This window comes from Buteo buteo, chromosome 11 (assembly GCF_964188355.1).
Source record: "Buteo buteo chromosome 11, bButBut1.hap1.1, whole genome shotgun sequence".
Lineage (NCBI taxonomy): Eukaryota > Metazoa > Chordata > Aves > Accipitriformes > Accipitridae > Buteo > Buteo buteo.
This window is the reverse complement of record NC_134181.1, coordinates 21,590,388-21,604,371: the sequence shown is the minus strand read 5'-3', so window position 1 is coordinate 21,604,371 and position 13,984 is coordinate 21,590,388. Positions and strand designations below refer to the sequence as shown.

The 13,984-nt window shown below is 43.9% G+C and overlaps 1 protein-coding gene across 4 annotated transcripts in view; it reads right to left on the bottom strand.

Annotated features, from left to right (window-relative positions):
• Positions 1-6,005: 6,005 nt before the first annotated feature.
• The window catches only part of NUP93 (nucleoporin 93), an 88,867-nt gene continuing 80,888 nt past the window's right edge, over positions 6,006-13,984 (bottom strand). For all 4 annotated transcript variants that reach the window (XM_075040369.1, XM_075040366.1, XM_075040368.1 and 1 more), the window contains 4 exons: positions 13,356-13,473; positions 12,760-12,843; positions 11,270-11,398; positions 6,006-6,239 (listed from right to left, as the gene is read on the bottom strand). In XM_075040369.1, the coding sequence (XP_074896470.1) occupies positions 6,129-6,239; positions 11,270-11,398; positions 12,760-12,843; positions 13,356-13,473 (442 nt within the window). In that variant the 3' untranslated portion in view covers positions 6,006-6,128. The remainder of the gene's footprint in view (positions 6,240-11,269; positions 11,399-12,759; positions 12,844-13,355; positions 13,474-13,984) is intronic.

Sequence of the window (13,984 nt, the reverse complement as noted above, 5' to 3'; positions counted from 1 at the left end):
CACCATGCAAAATGTGCCGGCACAGGTGGTGCTGCTGCCATTCCCAACACCCGGCCTTGCGAACAGGGAGAAGGGTGAGATGGGGATGAGGAAAATGCCTCGCCTCAGCACCTTGCACAACACCTCCTGCAAGGTAGACACCTGCTTCCTCTCGCAACAGATGCAACAACAGACTCATGCCCAGCAGAAAAGGCTTTATTTTAGAACCTCATTATTTGACCAAAAAATGCTACCTTGCCCAAACCAGCACAAATCACGGAGTCTCTTAAACAGGTGTGAGTGTGTATCTGTTAAACACAGCACAGTCAAAAATGCGCCGGGAGGGACAGGAGGACTGCAGACGCTGGGCGAAGAGCGAAGCGAGTGGTATGATGCAACCCTGGTGTAGTGAAATAGCCGGATAGTAGGATGCGCTTGTCGTCGGCCTGATTCACAACACCAGCTGCAGCAACAATACCGGGGCCGTCCGGCGCTGGGAGCAGGAGAGGAGAGCTCTGCGGCACATCCCTCCAGCCCCTCCGCTCACGCAGTGAAGAGGTGCCAAGTTGGTTCTGCAGGGCTTTCCCTCGCTTCCAGCCAATCCCCCACTTCATCCTGCCCATTAAATGCATCAAATGAACCTGAATCGAGTTCGGCAGAGAATAGTGCAATGCTTTACATACGGTTTCTTTTAAAGTTTGCCAAAGCACTGTATTCTGATAGGCCTTTAATGATGTTTTAATTATGCTGTTTCCATCCCTGTGGAAGAGGGAACCTACCACCCTGGATGACAGGGGCCACGCAAATGAAGCAGGGGCTCAGCGCTGCAAACCCACCATGCGGAGCAGGACTCAGTTTCTTGGCGCTGCAGGGAAGGAAGCTTGGGAAGGGAAAATAAGATGGTTATTCAGAAAACTGCCAGCAACCTTACCCAGTGCAGGCAAAGGGATCATCTCCCATCCTCTTCCAGACATCACTTCCATCCTTCGAACCTCAGACCCAGACAGAAACAGGACAAAAATACTGGTACAGGGACACAAACAGCAGCAGTATTTGAGCGCTGTCCCACCTCAGGGACACAGAACTAGAATTAACAGTATCCCCTTCTTTCCTCCAGGCTGGAAGGAAAGCAGCTTGGTTCCTTGAGAGGCTGGGGTTTATTAAGGTTGGGGAGACAAGTGTTGAGAGGGTAACAAGAACAAAAAAATTAAATTCATTTTTTCTGAACACGATTCCTTCAGCTCCTGCAAGCAACAAGATCCAAGGGCTGTCTTAGACAAACCCAGCAGTGGTGGGAGACTGTTGTGGAAAACAGAGAAGCCACCTCATTTAGCAGGTCTACTCCAGCCAGATGGTCTGGAAAACAAAACAAAAAATCAGGATCGAGATGCAGAATCTGCAGTCAGCAGGGAAATCCAAGAAAAGGCACAGGAGCAGGAATGTATCTGGCAGGCTGTAGGCAGTAACCTGACTGTACGACCAGCTAAGCCAAGCATACGCTGGGGTAACAGTGCAGGCACCACTGTGAAAATACTTAGAATTCATGTTGTTGTGGGGATAAACCCCACCCCCCCAAACACCAAAGAAACGAAGCTGAGAAGACAGGACCCATTGACACCAGCTCCACGAGTGTTTAGGAAGGGCCCTGGAGGCACGTTTCAGCAGGTTTTCTGCTTGTTGGCAGAAAACCTGTTAATTCTCACATGAGCTGGCTGTTTTCCATTAGCTCAGTTTAGTTTTTACCAGTAGCCCAAGGTTAACCCCTGGGCAGAGCTTTAACTCCCCCCCCGCCCCCCGATAGGTAACATAGGGCAGAAGTTTACAATGAGTATTTCTAGATTCCCCTGCAATGCCCTTGTAAATGCAGACCACATCAACTCGGACCTCATTCGTCGAAGGACGTGCAGACTGTAAAGTTTTAAGAGCTGCTATGCCAATACCGTGGCACTTGTGGTTGTTTCACTACTGATGAGCCATGCAAACCATGGAAAACAGACCTGGAGACTCTGTGTCTCTGTTACATCCATACCAGGACAGAACATCACAAGGCAAACACTTTTTCACTTTTTCCTCAAATCTCCTCCAGCCACACAAGCATGAGCTGCTGTCATGGTTTAACCCCAGCCAGTAACTAAGCACCACACAGCTGCTCACTTATTCCTCCCCCTCCCAGTGGAATGGGGAGGAGAATCGGGAAAAAAAAGTAAAACTCTTGGGTTGAGATGAGAACAGTTTACTAACTAAAACAAAACAAAATAAAAGATTTAAAATATTATAATAACAATAACGATAATACAAATATAATAGTAACAATAATAAGAATTGCAATTAAAAGGAATATAACAAAAAAAGAGAGAAGTTAGACCCAAGAAAATAAAAGTGATGCACAATGTAATTGCTCACCACCCACTGACTGATGCCTGAGCAGCAATCGGCCCCTCCTGGCCAACTCCCCCCAGTTTATACACTGAGGATGACGTCCTATGTTATGGAATATCCCTTTGGCTAGTTGGGGTCAGCTGTCCTGGCCATGCTCCCTCCCAGCTTCTGGTACACCTGCTTGCTGGCAGAGCATGGGAAACCGAAAAATCCTTAACTTAGGATAAGCGCTGCTTAGCAACAACTAAAACATCAGTGTGTTATCAACATTATTCTCATACAAAATCCAAAACACACTGTACCAGTCACTAAGAAGAAAATTAACTCTATTCCAGCTGAAACCAGGACACCTGCATTTGACTCAAACTAGTGAGCCACCCTTAGGATGCATCTCATCTACCTGGGGGATCTTTTTTGCTGATGATTAGTCCTGGAGCAGGAAAAAGCAGATGGAATTATCCTAAATTTAACCTGCAGCATTCATCTGTAGTTTTTTCTTGTATAAAGGGGCAGGGGTCCACTGACTTAAGAGATTTGTCAGTTTATACTGACATTTTATAAATGGTGTAACTGTATGAACTGACTGCCAGTTTATACTAAGAATAAATTCAGCTCAGTTGAACATCCACAGCTCTGCTGCGAACTGTGCCTGGCAAACTACAAACACTAACTTACTCAGATGTTGCTGCACGCTATCACGGTTTTCAATATGACCTGTGCAAGGCTCTCCAAACAGACAGAAGCCCTTTGTGCACAAGGAAAACGGAGGTAGCTCTCGCTATGCCCTTGACAGCACCACGCTGTAAAAGCGAGCACTACTCCCATTTGTAAAGGGAGTGCTTAGTGACATCACCTTTGAGCAGGCTGCGCCAAACATGAGGTATGAATTTAGTGACACCCCAAAAAGCCCTTCTAGCAGATGAACTATTTAGAAAACCAAGGCTAAGCCTGCACATTAGCAAAGTTGGAGTGCGACAGTAGAAAGGGTTAACGAACTTCACTCCAGCAGCAGCAGGTCTGCCAGTCAGAAGCCTGAGGGAGCAGAACCAGGTTGTTCTCTCCAGCAGAAAAAGCGTGGGGTGGAGAGAAAACAGTGACATCTGGAAAACCACAGGGGTGCCTTATTCAGTGAAGCACCAGTATGTGCGTCAGCATCTACCTCAATGCAGCAAAGCCCTTGAAGTTGTGCAGAGGAGACCCAGGTTTGTCAAAGCCAGGCCTAGGCACGGAGCTGGAACCCGCTGCTCTTGGGAACGCGGGAAGATGGATGGTCTGCAATGCTCACCACCTGCACAGACCTAAGAAGAAATCACAGGGCAATCAACAGGAAATAATTTAATTCCAACTATTTGTGACACCTTCTGTTATACCCACTACCTCTCACATCTTGAAACAGGGCTAGGTCTTACCTTTCCAGGGTTAGTCTCAGGGCTTTGACTCCCTGGGGTTTATTTCCTCTGTCCGTCCATCACAGAAGGACCATCTTGGTTTTTGAAAGTATGAAATAATTCAGTTTCTGCTTAGCTTAGAAGGGACCTGTCCTGGGTTCGGCAGGATCAGAGGCTGAAGTCACAACCACTGAGCACAAAGGGAGCAAACTACATCTGGCCGTCAATTTTCTTTTTTACTAACACCCATGAAGGCTAAGAAGCACCAGGAAGCATCTGCTACAGCTGTCCTCAAAGGGCAGACAGAGAAAGGGCAACTTGCTGTTTCTAAAAGGTCCCTAGGTCCAATGTTTGACATCAGAAACATGCCAGTGAGGCAGCATGACAGCTCAGTTGAGCAGGGGATGGGCAAAAGACAGGAGAATAAGGTCCTGCAAATGGCAGCAGTAAGAGCTGAGCCCCAAAGGCCTTCTGTCCCCACATGAGGGGTGGAGCAGGGAGAAGGAATCACAGCAGGGAAGGTGGCCTTCACCCTTCCTGAAGAGACTCCGGCAGACACTGTCCCTCTCTTGCTCTGATCAGCGGTTGCCTGAGGACAGGTACAGACTCACCAGCCTCTCTGTATGTGAGGTAGTTTGATGCTAGGAGTAACCCAGGGACAGGGGCTGAGCGCCAGCAAGGAAGACACAAGAGCAGGGTTTATCCTGCAGGACTGTACATGGGGCAATCCTGGCCCAACAAGGACTGTTTGCAAGTATCACGAAGATGCCTTGCTCTGCCACCTAATTTTTGGTAACCTGTTCTCCAGGGGATTGGATGAATTGTCAATTGAGACATACCAAGAAGCATTCCCACACCAATATGCCAGAAACATTAATAGCTAATAAAGCTTTCCACACTCACCTGTTGACATTTTGCTAGGCAACTCAATTCCCCTCCCCAGGTAACTCACCAAATCCCCTTTACTTGCAGGGTGTTGTCCAGGTCTCTTTGAGCCTTCAGTTGAAACAATCTTGAACATGCTATGGGACCACTCAGTGCCATACACAATCCCTAGTTCTATCGCCCGGGAGCCTCAGCAGCCAGTTTGCTAATGCTGAGACACATGGGTTTGGGTGGCTCGGCAAGCCACCCCTTTGCTTCCTGTCCAAAAGGCTGACAAATTTATGCTACGGCATTTCTGGTGGAAAAAGTAATTAGGAAATGGTCATCAAGTCAGTCAAATATCCCTCTATGCCGTTAAGCTTAGACATTGCAAAATGGAGATGAATTCTCTCCCACGATAGCTATGAACATGCAAAGCTTGAAATCACCCCTATGTTTTGTTGCCTGTTCTGTATCCAGAACTGTACATGTTCTCATATCCCAGTAACACAAACAGTGTGAGCGCAAGACAGCAGCAGTACAGAAGGGCACGTACACAGGGAGCAGTAAGAGCAACCACCAACATTCCTCCCATTTCCTTTCAAAGACAGGCAGCTATATTAAAAAGAAAAGCTTATACTGTAACATGCTCCTGGGCTTTCACACCGATTTAATTGTAGCTCAAAACATTTAAAGCTAACCATTTTTTAATGTCCCTCGCTTCAATGGAATGCAGGTTTCCCACTAAAGCAAGAGTAATATCCACCCGTGCCCAATGCATCCACACTTGGACTTCTCTGCTCAGCTTCCTTACTTCTAGTGAACTTGATATGGGATCATTTATGGATGCAACTGGCTAAAAACTCACATGTCGATCACAAAAATCTCTCCTACTAAAATATACCTGTTTCCAATCCCAGCTGCTCCTGCAAAAGCTTCAACTGAGCTCCAGGATATGCGGAGCTGTGTACATCTGAGACACTGACCCAAGAGTTTAAACTTCGTTAAATGAAAGGAGTCTCTGCAGCACACTGAGCTCATTTGCACTGCATAAACACATACACCACACAAGACAACATTATGGACTGACAGCAGTGTCATGTGTGTGGTGTATCATAAACAGCTTTTCAACATTTAACATGCATTCAAAAAACAAAAAACCTTAAAATTTCTAAGCTGGATGTTCAGCGAGCAATAAATCAAAGTTTTCTTCTCCACTTCCTCTTCTGCTATAGAATTGCTTGTTCACCTCCCTACTGTAGATCCATGACTTCTTTCTCTGCATAGCCCAATAACTAATTAAGAATAATTCTCTAAATATAAACCAATTTAAAATAAAATGAATAAAAACATAAAAACGCAAAAATCAGTGAAAATGAAAATGTCAAAAACAAATAGAAATCAAAGAAATTTATTTCCATCAACAAAAATACAGAATACAAAATGATACTGGTCCCACCCTCTGAACGTACTAAAGACAGGCATGGGTTGCTGCAACCCTAAGCAAAAGCTTCTCTGCTAATTCATAAGGACCTCCATTTGCACCAGTCTTGCGTTCGTGTCTCCCGATGTTCTGTAAGGGATCATTCCAGCAAACGTTATCAGTGCACGAGCTTGAGATCGAAGTTGCTAAAAAACAGAAAAATACAGTACAATTACTTCAGTACCAAAAAACCCACAATGAAAGGCGAGTTAGACATGAGTTAAACACTTGCCTTTTCAAACAAGCAAATGTAATCTTTATTTCTCAGAGCTGCTCTCTGGATAACATATCTCCACATTTGGAAGGAAATCCAATTATTTCCTTTTCCAACCATTAAAAGCATGATGAGCTACCCTTTTGCTTAAAAAAAAAATAAAAAAAAAAAAATCCCACTTATTTCAAATTACCCAGGAAAAAAACATTTTCAACAATGTGGGGCATTCCTGTACTGCAGCAATCTTGTAATTTCTGCATGAAATGGGCTTTCCTGGGGCAACAGGATTCTTTCCCACCTTGCAAAATATTAAGTTGACCCTGCTGAAATGCAGCATTAACATTCTCAGAGCAGAAGCACTAGAAACAAACCGGCACCTGGACGTCTCCAGCATCACCTACAACATACTAACATCCTTAAAGGCCCTTCATTCCATAACACAATGGAAGTATACGGTACCAAGTACATTCAGAGACCTTTGCCTAAAATAATGAAACCCCTTATTGCACACCAGAAGGCTATGTAACAGCTGAAGGAATTCAGGAATAATTTGTTTCATTTGTTAAAACTGTTAGTAAATCAAAAGGAAAATCATTCTGATAACTGGTAGAGGTCAGGAGAATACAGAAAGCCTGAATCTTTATGGAAGACTGTACAGACTGATGGTTTTGATTCCTCACAGTGTCATCTTCTTAAATATTAAGCATCTCTAAATTACTGTACTAGAAGATCCCACCGTTAAATCTTCCTTTAATCTGCTGACTGCAGGGAAAGCTGAAGCAGCTTTGGTTGCTGTGGGCATGCGGATGGTAACTCTGACAGCAGGAACTTATAAACTGAGAAGTGACCAAAGCCCATTACATGGCTGGGAACACTTATAAACACCATCCCTGATGTCCATCTGGGCAATTCTATCCCCTTCTCAGGGTGCTGTTAAACCAGTCAGTTATTCAATGGCAACCGAGGAGCTTTGAAAGCTGACAACAGAAAAGCTGGGATGATCATATGCTTTTTTTTTTTCCAAGACACTGTCTAAATGTTACTGCTTCAGCTGTGCAAAAAACCTCCAACTTAACACATGGGGCAGAAAAGTAAGTTTTCTTTAGCACTGAGATCCCAGCCATGAAGGCAGTGCAGCACATCAGTGGGCCTCTGGAGTAAGCAGCAAAACTGAGACTGACCTAATTGCTAAAAGCTCCCAGGACAGTTTCCCTAGCTCTAAGTTACCACCTAGTTAACACCAGTGCATTGGTTACTTAACAAGGTGGCCTGAAAATTACTTGTTCAGTTCCAGTCACAGTCAACACTTCTAGTCTGCTTCCAAATCTGTTACACAATGAGGTCGTGTAATTATGTCTGACCTGCTACTTTTTGGTGGAGGTCAAAACAGGTGGTAGATGGAAAAAAAGCATGTCAAGGTGTCTGTCTGACTCTTTGGAATTAAAATAGTAAGAGGCAAAAACTCTCACTGTGACTAAGAAAGGCTGAGGAGCAGTGCGAGTTACTGTTCTCTTTACCTTTTCCATAGCAATGATACTAGAGCTGGTCTATTTTTAAAAATCAAAACAACATGATAGGCTGCAATGCTTCAGGAAGAACAAACAGAGGTTTGCAGAGGTTAAGAGCGGCCTGGAGGTCTAGATGTTCTATTGGCTGTAATTACTTAATGAATGTTAGAGTCACTTGTGATTTAAAATAAGACCACACATCAAAAAAAAAAAAAGAAAAAAAAAAAAGAATTCCACTCCTTTCATGACCTAATTTTGCTGCCCAACTAACACCCTCGGGCTGCTCCAGAGAGTTCGCCACCCCGGATTGGGGCGAGGAGCATATGACATTGCTGTCATGCACTCACAGCATCTGGGTCAGGGCTGTCACTGCAGCCACGGTTGCTGGTACTGCAGTCTTGACTTGCTGCAATCTCTGCCTGAAATCTGACAAAATGGATCAGACCAAGTGGGACAGGACTTTTCTCCCTCATTCCCCAAACTAATTAATGTATATACATTAAAAAAAACGAAAAACCAAACGAGAGAGAGAGAGAGAAAGAGAGAGACAGACAGACAGACTCAAAACACAGCTTAGGTAATTTCATTCTGAAATAAACAAAATGCATAAAGCCCAGCTCTGACTCCGAACCTGATCATTTCTAAATAAAGCCCATTTCATCTCTGAAGTGGGACAGGAGATGTTTTAGCAGAGAGCATTACTGGGTTCAGGGAGCTCCAGAGGTACTGTTCCTCTCCATCCTGCCTTTGCTGCCAGGTCCACACTGTTCCTGCCAAAGCCCCTCTACTCCCTACCCATTACAGCAGGATCCTGCTTAGGGCAGTCAGCAGACCAGTGCTTGGCACCAGAAGGCAAATTCAAGAGCCACGTTTCTGGGGGACTCTGTTCCCTGCTACATGGAATAAGCCTCAGACTTAACAAACAGCTACTGTCTCATGTTTTCAAATTCTTCTGATGAACAGAGGGATTTGCACCTGTCTGCTCCGACAATCTAGAGAAAACCCAGGGAGTTCAAAGACCTATTCAAGGAAAGGTCATTTTTCACTTGCACTGTCTACTGGGCAATGCGCTGAGATAGTTAAAGCTTCTGGAAGAGGCTGATTTCACCTAAAATTTGCTTCCCCATGGAAAAAGGAAAAGCTACCTTTCTCCCAGAGAAGTTCACAAGAAAAACTCCTGTCAAGCACAGCCTGCAGAAGCTCATATCTGCCATCTCTGTTCAGGTAAACAGGGACATTTTGCTGAAGAAACATCTCTCTTCTCACATTTGAAATGCCCTCATTTCTTCCCACCACTAAAATTGCCCAAGTTGCTTCCCAGACAGGAAAACTGAAGCAATCTAGATTCCCTGCTCCCGCAGTCTTGGAGGAAATTCTTCAGGGTAAGAAGAAAGGGGAACATGTGCTAAAGCTATTCTTACCCTACCTGCCATGTGCCCATGCCTGGTATTCTTCTGCGCATGCAAATCTTTAGGCAGCCGGGAGATACAGGGCTGTAGATTTTTTTCCTCTCTAGCTAACCCTACATTACCAGATTTATGCTCCTTTCTGACATTACAGTCACATAGCTATTATTCTCTTATCGCCTCCCTGACTGCAGAGACAGCAGGCACTTGTCCCCTCTGACAGTTAAGCACAGCTTTTATTGCATACAGCAGCCAGAGATCCATGACTCAGAAACCCCGTGTCTCCAACACCACTGATACCCTGCTGCCATGAGATCCCACCACAAGGCCAGAAGCTTGATTAACAAAAACTTGAAGCCTGAAAAAAAGTGTCAAGGGTTTTTAGCAAGGTATATCATCAGCTGATCTCCACAACTGTAACAGCATGAGAGCACAGAACATGTTTATGAAGCATCTCACACTGAGCATGCTGTGGTAAGAGGCACGCTGTTGACATGATACGATGTCACAGTGGCTTCCTTCTACACAAGCTCCTGCGAGCAAAGCTGCTGATCCCGTCGCCAATCAGCCCGACGATCTTTGGCAGGCCATGGTCATGGTATTCATACTGAGATGACACCTGACAGCATTACACCCCTATGGAGATGGTAAATGCTTCTACACAAGGCACAAGACTGAAATCACAAAACCAAAATAAACGGCTCCCTTGGAAAGCAAGGAGATAAGGCTGTTTGCTCAGTGCCAACCTTGCGAACACACAGAGCAGGTTAACAGATTGCGTTAGCCTGAGACTTCTTCACATATGCAGAATTTAAGGTGGGAGAAGCCCAAGCAGCACGTATCCTTCTCCAACATTGCCAATCTAGAGTACAAGCATAGTTGCAAGGCAGGATCCCATAGCTCACACACAGACGGCACCCCAAAGACAAAAGCTGTATCATTACTTGAGCCTTTCATTTTCTGATATATTTGAAAACGCTAAGACTTTTACCAATATTGCAATTTACAGATCAAAGGCACTTTTGCAGATGACTAAAGCCTGGAATAAAGCTGGCTGTGGCCCAAGTTAGTTTTCATTCTCAGAAGGAGTTGATATTTATTTCCTAATCTGTAAGACAGGATGAGTGGTTTGGCCTTGGTTTTCAAGTGCCTGTGGCAGGCAGCTTTAACTTAATAAAAGCTACAAGACCAAACCCGACGACAGCTAAGCTGAGTACCCTTCTGCTCAACACAGCATGTTGACAGGCAAGTGCCTGCAAATCTAGCTGTGTCCTTTAAGTGGCGCCTATTTTGAGGCTTGCTGAAGGTGTAGGGTCCTATCAGTGGGTGGGGGAAATGCTTCAGCACTGACTGCAGCAGTGAAGTCAAACCCACCCTGTTGGCCATTCAAACCAGGCAGCCAAGACCAAGCACTACCGTATCTGGAAGCTGCCCACTCTGCTGCAGAGGCAGCAGAACGACACTGGCAAACAGCTACAGCCATTCACCAAGACAATGTACTTGAGCATCTTGGTGTGTTGCCCAAGGACACTTTGAAAATGCCAGCCCACGTCACTACAGAAGCAAGCCAAGGAGAGAAGTCAAGCAAGGCCTTTCCACCAGAAATCAGTTTTGCATGAACAGGGCAGTACTCAAATGAAAGGAGTGAAAATCAGGTTCTTCTAAAACAACAGCTCAGTTGCCAAGGCAGCAACACCAACCATCCTAGAGACATCGCACTGTCCACTTCCGTTAACTAGTTAAGATCCCACCAAGAAGCAAACTGAACACTTGTTTTCTCTTGCTAGGAGGCGGATATATGGTGTAGTAGATCTTAATTAGCTCAATGCCATTTAGAGCAATATCCTTTCTTTACACAAAGCTGAAGTTATGAGAGACTAGTCTCAAGACTAAGTAACTGAGGAAATTGAGTAGTTTAAGACTCTAAGTAATTGAGCAAGTCAAAAGCAAAGACCTTTAGAGATTCAGTCATTTGAAGCCCAATCCCTTGAAATCAGGGGAAAAAGGAAGTAGGAAAACTTGTCAAACAGCAAGGATTGTAATCTTACCGAATCTCTGTCTTCCATTACCCGCTGGGGTCTGGCAGGAGTGGCTGGGCTTGTGCCTTTCATCCTCTTATACTGGGTGAATAAAATATTCATGGTGGCAAGCAGGACCTCAGATAAATTGTGCCTGATCTACACAAAGAAGGGGGGGGAAAAAAAAGAAGGACATACTGCAATGAAGAACAGGTTGACAGAATCATTAACCTTGCTATATAACATCAGAAAACCAAGCAATGATAACTATGGTCGATATTTACTCCTATAGTCATACATTTAATGGTCACCCCTGCTGTGACTGCACCACCTGGCAAAAAAACAACTTACCCAGAGTTTTGAGACAGACATGCATAATGGCTGCACCTTCATGTTTGCTAACAGGTCAGATAAAACCCAAAGCACCTAAATACAATAAACTCCAAAGCACTCAAATACACACAAACACTGTCTATAAGAGAAGTGTCATCCTCCAGTTAAAATAGTTCAAGAGCAATAACAGCCTTCCATTATGCTTCATGTGCTTCATCTGCTAATAACCAAATACATGAGTTCCTCTAATTTGGAGGGAAGGAAACACAAGACCCTACAAACGCTTGGTGACCATTAAGAGCGTGGAAGAACTAAGTCAGCAACACAGCTGAAAGCTTGAATCAAACTCAGTAAGCTCAGGGAGATTCAGATCTGCAGATGCCTTCTACAAAATGAAGACAGGATTTTTGGGTAGGGAATTCTAGTGCTCCAAAGAGGAGCACTAAGGAGAAAAAGTTGCAAGCAAAGGTCTACTTGTACGAATGCAAAATAATTCCGTTCTATTTCCCTGTTAATGAATAAGAATAATGAGATGACACGGTTTTAAGATCCTTTTAACAAAGTGTCCTGGTTTCAGCTGGGATAGAGTTAATTGTCTTCCTAGCAGCTGGTACAATGCTATGTTTTGAGTTCAGTATGAGAAGAATGTTGATAACACTGATGTTTTCAGTTGTTGCTAAATAACGTTTAGTCTAAAGTCAAGGTATTTTTCAGCTTCTGATGCCCAGCCAACAAGAAGACTGGAGGAGCACAAGAAGTTGGGAGACGACACAGCCAGGACAACTGACCCAAACTGGCCAAAGGGGTACTCCATACCATGTGATGTCATGTTTAGTATATAAACTGGGGGAGTGGGGGTGGGAGGGATCATCGCTTGGAGACTAACTGGGCATCGATCGGCAGGTGGTGAGCATTTGCATTGTGCATCATTTGTATCTTCCAATCCTTTTATTATTACTATTGTCATTTTATTAGTGTTATCATTATTAGTTTCTTCTTTTCTGTTCTATTAAACCATTCTTATCTCAACCCATGAGTTCTACTTCTTTTCCCAATTTTCTCCCCCATCCCACTGGATGGGGGGTTAAGCGAGTGAGCGGCTGCGTGGTGCTTAGTTGCTGGCTGGGGTTAAATCACAACACAAAGCAAAAGGCTTTTGGAAGCTAAAATCAAGAGACATTACTTACTTCATCGCTGAAATTCCGGAAGGCAGCAACTCTTTCCTCTACGCAATCTTGGCTAAGAGGTACAAGCTTTAGGCGTTCAATAATCTTCAAAAAGAAAAGCAGGAATCAGGGTAGATAATCAACATTCTATGTACCATATACTACTGAAGTATGTACCATGTACTACTAAAGTATACTAAAGTATACTACTTAACTATACTAACAAAGTACAAGCTTTAGGCGTTCAAAAAAATGAAAGCAGGAATCAGGGTAGATAATGAACATCCTATGTACCATATACTACTAAAGTATGTTTCTGAAGTGTTAATGAAATGCTCCTGAATGCATTCGAGAGAAATCATTTCACTGTTATTTATTGGTTTCTCTCCTCACTTTGTTGAGTAGCAGGAATATTTTGTTCAATGTCTAAAAAATAGCTCCAGAAAGATCTTCCCGATTATCAAGCAACAGGGAAGAAACAAATTTTTAAATTCCTATAGCATTGCAGCAGCTTCTAACTCATTAAATACAATATTTTAAGTGATGTTATTTGAGACATTCTGGGCTTTCAAGGGCATTAGGAAGGCTGCACTTCAAACAGAACTCTTGAAACTTACATCAAAGGCCCTGTCAATGTGACCAGCGTGATATTCATCAAAAAACGTTATTAAGTCTAGCAGAAGGTAGAACGTGGAGTCAACGGATTTCTTTGCACTTATCCCCTGAGCTTTGTACCTGAAAGACATTGTTTTACAATTTTATTGTGCAAAATGACAACCATTTATAAACGTGCTCTTACAATTCTTGGAAGCAGAAACATCGAGCACAACAACAGAAGGCATCTAACAAAGGACAGCTTTAATTTCCCTTAACCAGGAGGCAGAACATGGCTTTTTTAAAATACTTCTATTCTCTTCTAGTTTTCCATCAAACCCAGCATTTATTTCCTTTTAAGTGTTTACACTTCCCATATTCATGGGGAAAACAGTGACAGGAACCAGAGACTTGCAAGGCAAGCGCTGTACATGCGTGTTTAGCATGCTGTTTTACAGAGGACAATTCTACAGCACAACTGCCTGCTTCAGGCAAGAAGTTAAGACTTAAAAATTGATTAGACACTTCTGCATGCTCTCTCTAGCTACACTTGCTAGGAGATGAATTGGAGGGCTGTCTGCTCTCACTCCTAACAGCACAAGGTCAGAAAGGAGCTCCTTCCTCAAAGTAATATTGTAAGAGTGGTCAAGTG